This window comes from Pelophylax lessonae (genome assembly GCF_965119305.1).
Source record: "Pelophylax lessonae genome assembly, chromosome: 13".
Taxonomy (NCBI): Eukaryota; Metazoa; Chordata; class Amphibia; order Anura; family Ranidae; genus Pelophylax; species Pelophylax lessonae.
The window spans coordinates 7,884,279-7,896,722 of record NC_138780.1 but is presented as its reverse complement, the minus strand read 5'-3'; the positions used below and the strand labels follow the sequence as shown (position 1 = coordinate 7,896,722).

The following is a 12,444-nucleotide window of genomic DNA, read 5'->3' as shown; positions in this document are numbered from 1 at the left end:
CCCGGCTTCCACCATTGATCTTTCTACCTTCTCCTGCCTGTGGCTTGACCCTTGCCTCTCTCTATCCAACTTGGCTTCTCCTTATCTCCTGTGTATGACCCCGGCTTCCACCATTGACCTCTCTACCTTCTCCTGCCTGAAGACCACGGCCTGCTCCTGTTTCTCCTACCCAGCTTGCCTTCAAGTTTGCTCTCTGTGTTTGACCCCCTGCCTGGACTTACCTCTGCACTAGGTTGCCTGGCTTCTTGTGAGCTTTCGTGGAGACCTTTGTCCTGCTGTGCTTCCAGCTACCCAGCAAGCTCCTGAAGCTCATCTGTATCCTGCTAGCAACCCATGCTACTTTGGATGCTACACCTCCTGTACCACTTTGAGGAGTGTGCCGCAGTTAGCTGCAAGGAAACCCTCTCAGCACCTTGGCCTCGGATCAGGTACCTGACAGCCAGTCTCTTGAATTTTACTCAACCATGGCATTACACCTAAAAACATTGTTCAATAAAATGTGTTAAATTTAAGAGACCCTGTCACCAACTCAGAAAATTGCAGGTAAAGCACAGACAAATCAAATATTTTACAAGTGTACTTGCAGTGTATTTTCTATTCCATAATATATTTTTTATTCGCTTGTGGCATGCCTTTGAATTTGTTAAAACATGTGACTACTCCAAGAGAGCTAATTCCCTAGCACAGCCCCCTCCCTCTTTACCCTTTCTCTTCTGGGAGCATCAGTTACTGTCTATGCTGGCCCAGCACCTCCAACCCTCACCCCTCTATTAGTACATATTAGAGATCGACCGATTATCGGCAAAGCTGATATATCGGGGGCCGATATGCACTTTCCCCGATATATTGGAATCGGCCACCAAGGTGACCGATATTGCGATATTTCGGGAAAGTGCTTTTACCAGAGAGATGTCTGCAGCTAGAGGCATCAACCCGGTATCGGCGTCCATAGCCAACAGTTAGCTGTCTTGTAATGACAACCGATGCGGCTGAGAAGCCACTCGGCTGTCATTACAAGGAGCGGGAGGGGTCATCTGTGGCTCACCCGGGTCTCCCATCCCACCGGAAGACCCGGGCAACCAGCCTAAACGGCCCAAGAAGACCCGATCAAAGCCGCATTCGGCTCTGATCGGGTCTCCATGCAAAAACCCGGAAGTGATGTCATGAGTGACATCACTTCTGGGTACTGTCTGGTGCCAGATTAAAAATAATGACAGCATTCAAAACAGGTAAACTTGGCATTTTGAATGCTTTTAAGTGCAGAGGAGGGGTTTGGGTTCTTTAGACCCCCAGATCCCTCCACAAAAGTACCTGTCAAAGAAAAAGAAAAAATGTCAGTGTCGGTATTGGCAACGAAAAACAGATATTGGTCGATCACTAGTACATATACCCCATAGAGATGCCTGTAGTTTGAAACCTAATTTTACAACCCTTATTGGTACATCAACCCCAAAAGATCATCTGTTTCTTTTTTTATCAGTAAATCTACCCCAGAGGAGTGCCTGTAAGTAGGGATGATCGAACTTTTCAAATCGGCCTGGATTTCAGAACCCCATTGAAATCAATGGGACCCGAACTTCGGTAATCAAAAAACACCATTTTGAAGCCTTTTTTTCAAAAGCCATTTTTGAAGTTTCAGCTCTGTAGCATGTCCAGAACCATAAAAAAAAGATGGTTTGTATTATGTCACTTATAGAACAGGGATATGGCTCCGCTATTTTCACACCTTGCCGGTTTAGTATCAAGCGTTTTTTTGGGCATTTTTTGGGGGTTATTGGAGGCAGGCATAACATCAGAACTTCTGTATAGGGGTATATATACACACATACTTATATGTATATATACCCATGCGCATATATAGGTGTGAAAGTAGCAGAACACTATACTTGCGCTAATGAAATAATTAACACCAATATGGCTCCGCTCCTATCACACCTATATATGTGTAAGTGTAAAATACATATAAGTATGTGTGTATATATATACCCCTATACAGAAGTTCAGATGTTTTGCCTGCCTCCAAAGAACCCAAAAAAATGCCCAAAAAATCGCCTGCAAGAACAAACCTGGGAATTTTTTTTTGGCGCTGGTATTTTTTTTGGGCATTTTTTTTGGGTTCTTTGGAGGCAGGCAAAACATCTGAACTTCTGTATAGGGGTATATATACACACATACTTATATGTATTTTACACTTAGGTGTGATAGGAGCAGAACACTATACTTGCGTTAATGAAATAATTAACACCAATATGGCTCCAAACAAGGTCCAACTACTATTGTGTGATAGAGCTAGACCAGCAATCCTGGGTACAAGGAGTGTGTCCACCTTAAATCTTATATATATACTTTAAGTTTGCCTAGACCAACAGATAGGGCAGAACTGGCTACACAAAACTGAGATATGATCGGCTTTCACAGGTTCTTCCTCTTTCCACCTTCTGAGAAAATTGGTGTGAACTTTTGTAAAATGTCTATAAATTTAACTCAGGAAATGGAGAGATGCTCATAACTTCTGCTTCTCCGAGAGATTGTCACAACTTCTAGATCCCTGCTACGATGCCCATCTTCCTCGCCATCGTGTTCCTGTGTAAGTTGAAAAGTTTAATTTTTTATTTTATTCTGAGTTTTATATTAATATATTCTGAACATCAGCTGGGTTTCTTTCCTTTTAAATTTTGAGAAAGCACAAAAATTTTCATTACTATCTCTCTTTTGGAGGCTGTTGTAAAACAGACTCATTATATTTGTATCTGTCGTGGGCAAAGTGTAAGGACGCTTCTTCTTCTTTTTAGATTGTAATCACTAAGGATGCCATCTACTGGGCACTGTACAAGCTGTCTTCTTCCATGAGGAACACTTTATGTTACAATTGTTTAGTATAACCCATTCTCAGTCATGGAGGTCTGCAAATCACATAAAGGAGCTATAGAAAGTGATGGGGAAAAGGGAACAGCCATTTTATTTATCAAACATGTATTTATGATTAAGCAGATATATTAGATGTATATTTTGTGATAAGTCATATTGTATAACAGCTGTTGTCTTCAAAAGCCATTTATACCTCCAGTTGTTAAATTGCTATCTCGACCTTTGAAGACCTGCCCAGTTGTTTACTGCCCTACTGGAAGTAACAAGCCTTTGTGAACAACTATTCTGCATTTCAATCAAGATGTGACTTCAAAGAAACTTTAGATAGATAGGTGCCACCCTCTTCAGAATGTATAAATTGTAATACAAGTCCCTAGGAAGTTAGAGCAATGTTTATTAAGCCAGCAGAATGTATGTAAAGGAATTGCTCTCCAAACATGTTCACCCACATGTTTGTCTAATAAATATCATTTTCAATCTGGCTTCAACAGTCAAAATGGTACTGAAACCCGTGAGTTTTGGGGTTACCCGTACAAAAGCATCTGGGCATAGCATTTCTTTACTAGTATTGCTTTATAGGAATTGATTGTAAGCTTTATTTGTGGTCTTGTCGCACAGGGCAGAAGGTTTCCTATATATCTAGATCAACCTTTTTCAACCAGGGTGCCCAGGCACTCTGGGGTGCCTTGAGGCTTCTTTTAGGGGTGCCATTAGGCTTCTTCAGGGGTGCATAAAAATTGCCCAAAAATTGTATACAAGCTGGCGTGTGGGTGAAGACTGCCTTTTTAGTTACACTAAGTCACAGGTTTTTATTGTGCACCATTACAACCTTCTAGCTGTCGGCATCCTAATGACCAATAACATCATCAGTTGATAAGGAGGATGTCAGTTGCCTGCATAGCATCCTTGTTTGACCCTCTACTACGCCTCTCCACCAGTGCTGGGGGTCACATTAGCTGAGGGAGAAGAGAAACATACTGGTCAGTACCAGTTTGCAAAAGTGTGTTTGCTTTGGAAGAATAAATCATCTAAAGTTGGGTGTCCTACTTGGACTTGTGGATATTTCTGCATTATTTAACCACTTTACCACTGGAGGATTTTGCTGTCTTACGTCCAGGCCACTTTTTGCGATTCGGCACTGTGCAACTTTAACTGACAATTGCGCGGTCGTGCGACGCCGTACCCGAACGCAATTTACATCCTTTTTTTCCCCCAAAAAAAGGTGGTATTTGATCACCTGTGTAATTTTTACTTTTTGCGCTATAAACAAAAAAAAGAGCGTAAATTTTGAAAAAAATAACAATATTTTTCAGATTTTTTATATGAAATTCCCCCCCCCCCCTCCCCCAAAAAAATGTAAAAATCTATTTTTTTTTTAAATTTTTGGCCAATTTGTTTTCTGCTACCTATGTTTGTTAAAAAAAAATCACAATAAGCGTATTTTGATTGGTTTGCGCAAAAGTTATTCAGTTTACTAACTAAGGGAAAGATTTCTGTCATTTTTGGTGTTTTTTTTTTAAACGAGTATTGCCAGCGATCTGTGATTTTTTTTGCGGGACTGCGACATTGCGGCTGACAGATCGGACCCTTGACTGACATTTGTGACTTTTTGGGGGTACCAGTGACATTACTACAGTAATCAGTGCTATAAATATGCACTGTTACTGTAAAAATGACAATGGCAGGGAGGGGGTTAATTTTATTGGAGAGGGAGGGGTTAATGTATGCCTGGTGCTTACTAACGTGTGTGGGGGGAGGGGACTGAGTGACACAGGGACAGATCGCAGGTTCAGCTATGCTGAACCCTGCAATCTGTCACTCCCTGTCACTTAGGAGATCCGCCCGCTTTGTTTACACAAGCGGGCGGATCTCCAAACTCGATTCCCCGACGATCGGGGAATAGTGGCTGTGATCACCGCTGCTCCTCCCCTGGCCCGACTCCCGCTGTGACTGAATACAGTGGGAGCGAGCCTCCAGCGGCACGCGTGCGCCGCCCACAAGGGGAGGAGTCCAGCGACGTAGGTCTACGTCGCTGGACGATAACGAACCGCTTTGCCGCAGTAGAGCTCGAGTGAGCGGTCGGCAAGTGGTTAAACTGATTAGAATAGCTTTTACATTTTAGAATGGGGTGCTTCAAGACTGTGTAGAATTTTTAAAGGGTGCCTTGCTTGAAAAAAAGGTTGAGACACACTGATCTAGATACATCAAAACCACAAATGTGATTTTCAGAAGAGCTTGTTTTAATTGCCAAAGTCAATGATGGAAGCAGCTGATTGTCACCTCTAAGGTGAAAACTGTCGGGGTAATGCTAGGGTTGGGTAACGGGTTATGTGTTCTGGGTCTCGTATTGTGTTAGGTTACATCCTCTTTCCAAGTGGATCCCACAATTGTATCTCCACCCCTTGAATTATACAGCTTGTGAGGGGTGGGGGGTCTGATCATTCCGTAAGAGAGGTGAATGAGGGTACCTGATTTAGTAAAGGGGGATCTTGTGGATACATAGTTCAGAGTCTGTGGCTGATTGACTTGAACTGCATAAGGAGGAATGGGAAGGGTCTGAACTTTGATTGAAATAGGCTTCATAAAGGTGGTTATGGGTTGGATGGTTGGTTGGTTGGTTGGTTGGTTGGTTGGTTGGAGGCTATGTAAGACCTAAAAGAAGTGTCTTAGTAAGGTTGTTATAATGGATGCATGGAAGGATCTGATTGAGTGAATTAACATGTCCAATCACTGTATGAGGGGGCATATGGGGTCACTATAAGGACAATTGATGCTTCTGCCCCACAATGGTTAAGTCACAGCATAAGGTCTGGTTGCTTAACTCGAAAAACCAGAGCTTTAGTATTACAATGTCTACTTGTGACCTAAGAGAGAGGGGAGGATCCAATCTTCTTCTGGTGACCTGAGAAAATTTAAATTCTAGGAACATCCTTGTAACAAGAACATTTATTTTTTTCTAATTAAAAAAGGAAAAAAAGAAAAAGATTGAAATACATTACATGTGTTTATTTAACTTGTTCTATATATAATATTTTCTAAAACTTGCATTTTGGCTTTTCAGCTTTGAATGTGGGAAAATCTGGTGGTGAGTACAGAACTGATACTGGATAGTATGCCATATATACAATAATGCTATAATATTGATCTTAGTATAATGTTGATCTTAATGTTTTCTGAGAAAGAAGGGGGTTTGGGTCATTGGATTTGGTTTAAGGGTGCGAGCACGTGTTGCCGCCGGCTTTTGATTTTACTGATTTTGGCTTTTGATTTTACACAGCGGGAGTTGATCAGCAGGTCCCACGGGCCCGATGTCCACCGGGACCTGCTGATCGTTTGTTACTCTGACAGAATGACATTTGAACAAATCAAATTTAATGAATCAACCAAATTTAATGAAACTAAATAACTAGATTAACAAATCTAAATGAAACAAAACACATTTTTTCGTCATGCACATGTCTAGCCGCTGCTCATGTTCACACTGCTGGATTGAGATTGGGCTCATGTCAGTGGTTTATTTAGGCTTTGTGCTGCCCTAGGCCTGACTAAACTCACGCACCCCCTACTTTAAATTGGATCCACCTCTTCCTGCCAAGGTCACACCCCTTCCTGTTAAAGACCCCCTTCCCTGTCATCTGCAAACCACACCCCTTCCTCATTAGGCTTTACCAACGCAGCAGCTGGTGTGAATGGACCCTAAGCTGTGTTGGGAGGCTTTTGCTTGCTTCAAGTAGGTTTTCCATACCAATGCAAGTCCATTGGAATGCAAAATCTGTATTAAGCACAGGTAAATGCAGGTCAGAAGGAGGTCAAGTGCACCTGGCAACAGGGGCAGACTGGCAACTTTCAGCTCAGGGAGCAAGTACAAACCAGAGGCCCATGGTGCAGCGACTCAACCCCCTTCCCTCCTATTCTCCCTCTTCCCATCCTCCTGCTGACCCCCATTCCATTCTGAAGTCCTGCTCCATGTACTCTCTACTCACCCCCCAGGCTGAATCTGGGTCCCCAACCTGGCCAGCAGGGGTTGGCAGGGGGGTAGCTGGGCCACCTCGGCCAGGGGAAGAGAGCTTCAAGTGGGGCATGGAACCGGCCTCTGCTTAGACACAGTTTACACCATCCATGCTGGGGGGGGGGGGGTTGGACCTGCGCCCTGTCCTTGTCTTCATCCCGCACTCAGTAGATCAGCGGCAGGGACTTTTTACTTCTTTTCACCAGAAATACTTTAGGCATGTCTGTGGCAGAAGCGGTGCAGACTTTTTACAGGACATCAGAGAGGCCCCCCTGCCCCCTGGCCCAAGTCCTCCCCTTCTTGTCAATGAATTCTGAAAAAAAAAAAAAAATGAATTCTGAATGATCACTGAAACATCTCAAACTGATGTCAGAACAAATGCCAGTACTAAGTGATAACAATAGCACTTCCAGTGGTGGAAGGGCTCATATTCACCTGCTAAAATACCCCTAAATGACATCACATTGGGCCAGCAGATAGGGTTGGGCTAAATCCAGATTTGTGGATTATTGGACATACAACGCTGACTCGACAGCACAGGTTGCAAGTAGAAGTAGTGGAACCGCACTCAGGTAGATGAAAGCAAATGAAGTGGTTTATTCTTCAAAATTATAAATGTACAGACAGTGCAGGGAACAGATAATCCAGGTTAACGCGTTTTACGGCTCACATGGCCGCTTACTCATAACCTACTACGGTTCCACTACTTCTACTTGCAATCTTCCGGATGACGGGTCTTACCAGCACCAGGTCGGGCCGACACACCTGAGCGGCTTTGTTCTTCCCTATCCCTGTCGACAGCACAGGTACCACTCGTGGCTGTCAGCGCCACCTATCCCAGGAGGAACACTGGAGATGGGAATCTGCCCAACTACAGTTCCATTTGAAGGTGGTCATAGTCATTAATAGTCAAGGCATTAGGACTCAATCAGGCCAAAAATGACCCCAAAATATGTCAACATACAGGCTGTAGGATCTTTTATCTGTGTATGTTTAATTACAATACATTTTGCTAAATAAAACAGGATTAACTGGCAATAAGATGTTCCTATAAGACAAATCAGCAGGTTGCAAAAACCATGAGCAAAAAAAGGTATATGTTCTAGCTTTACTTCTCATCTAGAAGACTACAAAAGCCTGGTATGGCGCAGAGGAGGGTAGGCGGAGAATTAGGCTGCTAAGGACTGCTGACAGTGCCACACTTACCGGTATTGGTGGCCGCCAGTTATATTTAGTGCAGCCACCGGTCTGTCTAAACGTCAGGCCAGTCATCGGCTGCTGTCCAGTATTATCATACTGGAAGCAGTGCAGCTGCTTTATGGGGGTGCCAGACCGAATTGCCTCCTAGGCCCTGCCATGCGGCCCAGTCTGGCCCATAAGACTGGCGCCACACTAAAAGTGTAGTGCAAGCGGTGGGGACTCTTTTCCTGCAGGAGGCGGGAGGAGGCGGTTTTTTTCATGCGCAGGTGGCTTTTTTGTTGCCCCCCTGCAATGTTCCGCCCTAGGCCTGGGCCTTGTTGGCCTAGGGAAAGATACAGCATTGGCTCAGGTAAGTATAAGGTGGGGCTGGGAAGGAGTTGCACCTATGAAGGTTTTTAACCTGCATAGAATGCATTAAGGAAAGAACCCTTCTTCCTTTAGAACCACTTTAAAGCCCTCTAAAAAAATTACAATTCCTCCACCACTGCATACACACACATACATGCACATATGAATGTATACATACCTGTTGGTGTGCCTGTGTACAAAAACATTGATTGCACTGCACACATAATTATCACCATGCACAATTCTTTTGGCCCGTTTTTGGGGTTGTGTTCAATGTGTGCAAAGAGAGATCACACAAATACTTAAAGTATAACATTTATTAAAAGTAATAATGGATACAGTTAAAAATAAAAAGAATATAAGAATAATACTTAACTAAAGTTGCTTGTTTCCACGGGTCCCCCTTTCTTTAAGGCGTGGACAGGTAATCAAACCAGACGCTTGCATGTTACATGATGCTGCTCTGGAGATGGGACTGACTAATTCCAGTTTGGGCTGTGGTAGATAACAGGCCATTATGTGGCTAAATGACCAATCAAAGTTGTTTGGACAGTGATTTCACCTTTTAAGGGGAAGAGTGGGCTTGGTCATCCTGCATTCCTCAAGCCTTACATCAGAAAGGTATAAGCTATACATATGACCTTATATGGCTCCTTGACCAGGATTTGGAGGCCTAGAATGCATTAGTGAGCCACTTTATTAATAAGGAAATATGTAATATGCAATTTCCCCAACAACGCTGTAGTGAGACTCTAAGCCGATGACCTGTAAGGGCTTTTAAAGAATCACCTATGGAAAGTGTTGGAGATTGAATTTTAAGGCTTGATGTGTTGGGTATCTAGTTACTCCATGTAACCTCATCTTTTGTGTTTTAATAAAAAATGGGTAATATATTGCGTTTGTTAAGATCATTAGTCTTTAAAAAAATTGGAACCTGCCACTATTTTATTCTCAAGGGACTCTGCTTTCAGAAATTATAGCAGGTTTCAGGGGTTTTAGGTAATCTTCAAGCCTAAAATGATTTTTTATATATGTATGCAAAAAATGCAAGAACGGCTCTGGCAATGAAAGAGTTGAGGGGAGTAGTTTTCATTGTTGCAAAAAGAGATTTACCAACATGTTGGAAAATCTCTGTGCCCGGGCCAGGACTATAAACATTACCATTTCTTAAGAGAATGTGTTTTTTTTTTTTTTATAATATAGGATTATTTGTTCACCTATCTGTGTTTTGCTGCACACTGTGCTATCTATGTGTTCTGTGTGATCTCTTTTCTTCTATAGGAGAGGCCATCAAACCTGTGGTGACCTTCACACCCAACTGGGGGAATATTCTACAAGGTGACCCTATGACTCTGACATGTAATGTGCCGTCTACTGTACCAGAGGAGTCCCGGACCTATCACTGGTACAAAGACAACCAAACAATACCTGGAGATCAACAGAGACTTCACATAACAGCTTCAAGAGTGAAGGACAGAGGAAATTACCAGTGCCAGACCAGTGGTGGTGATATCAGTGATCCCGTCTTCCTAAATGTTACAGACAGTGAGTCATCATCTCATCTCCATCATTACAGATTGTTGGCTGTGAATAGAACAACCTAAAGTACATTTTATTATATTTCAGCTTATGTCATCCTGCAGAGACCTCCATCCTCCATATATGAAGGAGACCCCCTGACTCTGAGATGTCATCATGTAAAAGATTTTATTGCAATAAACACAAAATTCTACAAGGATGATCAGGAGATAAAATCATCAGAAACCGACTCCGAGTTCCATATTCCTAATATAAGGATGAGTCAGTCTGGACTGTACAAATGTACTAAACGAATACACCGTATTGATAGTTCAAATGTACAGGAGAACTCAGATATATTCTTTATCTCTGTGAAAGGTAAATTAAAGTCCTATTTAAAACTGTATCTTAGGAACTTTGGTCGACCCAGACCAGAGGACGGTGACCTACAGAAAAGAAATAATTATAAAAAAGTTCTCCATGAAGGAATAGACTTAAAGCTCCAGTCTGGAATACCTGTCATCCCTGCCTCATCCTCCCTCCCACCTCCCTTTCTAATTAACCACTTTAGGACCGGAGGATTTTCCTGCTTAACGTCCAGGCCACTTTTCGCGATTCGGCACTGTGCGACTTTAACTGACAATTGCGCGGTCATGCAACGCTGTACCCAAAACGAAATTTACGTCCTTTTCCCCACAAACAGAGCTTTCTTTTGGTGGTATTTGATCACCTCTGCGCTTTTCATTTTTTGCGATATTAATAAAAAAAGTGACAATTTTGAAAAAATAACAATATTTTTCTATTTTGAAAGTTAAAAAATATCCAATATATTAAATTTTTGTCATATATTTAAGCCAAAATGTATTTAGCTACATGTCTTTGACAAAAAAAATTCTCCATGAGTGTATTTTTAACCGCTTTAAGACCGGAAGATTTTACTCCATTTCTGACCAGGCTATATTTTGCGATTCGGCACTGCGTTATTTAACGGACAATTGCGCGGTCGTGCGACGCTGTGCCAAAATTTTTGTCTTTTTTTTCCCCACAAATAGAGCTTTCTTTTGGTGGTATTTGATCACCTGCGCGATTTTTACTTTACTTTGCGCTATAAACAAAAAAAGAGCGACAATTTTGAAAAAATAACAATATTTTCACATTTTTTTTATATGAAATTCCCCCAAAAAAATGTAAAAATCAAAATTGTTTAACATTTTAGGCCAATTTGTTTTCTGCTACATATGTTTGGTAAAAAAATCACAAAAAGCGTATATTGATTGGTTTGCGCAAAAGTTATTGCAGCTACTAACTACGGGAAATTTATGTCATTTTTATTGTTTTTTTTTTTTAAACTAGTAATGGCGGCGATCTGCGATTTTTTTTGCGGGACTGCGACATTGCGGGGGACAGATCGGACCCTTGACTGACATTTTTGACACTTTTGGGGGTACCAGTGACATTACTACAGTAATCAGTGCTATAAATATGCATTGTTACTGTTAAAATGACACTGGGAGGGAGGGGGGTTAACTTTTATTGGTGATCAAGGGGTTGCCTGGTGCTTACAGACGTGTGTGGGGGGAGGGGGCTATGCTGAATCCTGTAATCTGTCCCTGCCTGTCACATAGGAGATCCGCCCGCTTTGTTTACACAAGTGGGCGGATCTCCTCACTCGATCCCCGACGACTGGGGAAGAGCCACCCACAAGGGGAGGAGTCCAGCGACGTAGACCTACGTCGCTGGACGATAACGAGCCACTTTGCCGCAGTACGCTCCATGTGAGCGGTTGGCAAGTGGTTAATCTGGTTAGTAAAAAAAAACCACAAACCCCCCCTCCCCAAAATCCCCTTTTGTAAAACGGAGTTCCAACCGTTTTTGTGTTTATTAAAAGTCAGCAGCTACAAAAAGTGTACCTGCTGACTTTTAACAAACACACACTCACCTGTCCTGAGATCCAGTGATGCAGCCAGCAGGAGCCTCGGTTCTCTCCCTCTTCTCCCGGCGGCGCCGGCATCTCTAGTGTAGGCACCCAGCTGTGACAGCTTGCGGCTTCAAGAGAAGAGAGACATGTATAAGAGAGACAGCCTCAGCCTGGGCTCCCACCAGCCGGGTTCGCATTGCGCATGTGTGAGTTGCGCTGTGAGTCCTGAGTGGACAAGCAATCTTCTGGGACCTGTGATGTGTCCCAGAAGATTGCAGGGAGGGAGGAGGATAGGAAAACTGTCAAATCTAGGTACCCACCCCCCCCCCCTCCAAAAAAAATGGCATGCCAAATGTGGCATGTCAGGGGGTAAGGAGGCCTTAAAGTGGAAGTTCCACTTTTGGGTAGAGCTGTGCTTTAACACTGCATCATGACACCAATGCCCAAGTCTCATCTCCATTTTGCTTCCTGGAGGGGTCCTTCTTTGGATATCCACATCACTATCTGTGAGACTTGGATACCTCAGATTGGGTGGCTGCAGGTGGGATCCTCCCAGGAGAGAGAAGAAGAAAACACTATCATC

At 42.9% G+C, this 12,444-nt stretch overlaps 1 protein-coding gene across 1 annotated transcript in view; it reads left to right on the top strand.

Moving 5' to 3' along the window:
* Window positions 1-2,515: 2,515 nt before the first annotated feature.
* The window catches only part of LOC309543165 (Fc receptor-like protein 3), a 64,076-nt gene continuing 54,147 nt past the window's right edge, over window positions 2,516-12,444 (top strand). Inside the window, exons 1-2 of the mRNA XM_082242553.1 lie at window positions 2,516-2,587; window positions 5,930-5,950. Coding sequence (XP_082098679.1) covers window positions 2,557-2,587; window positions 5,930-5,950 — 52 coding nt within the window. The 5' untranslated portion in view covers window positions 2,516-2,556. The remainder of the gene's footprint in view (window positions 2,588-5,929; window positions 5,951-12,444) is intronic.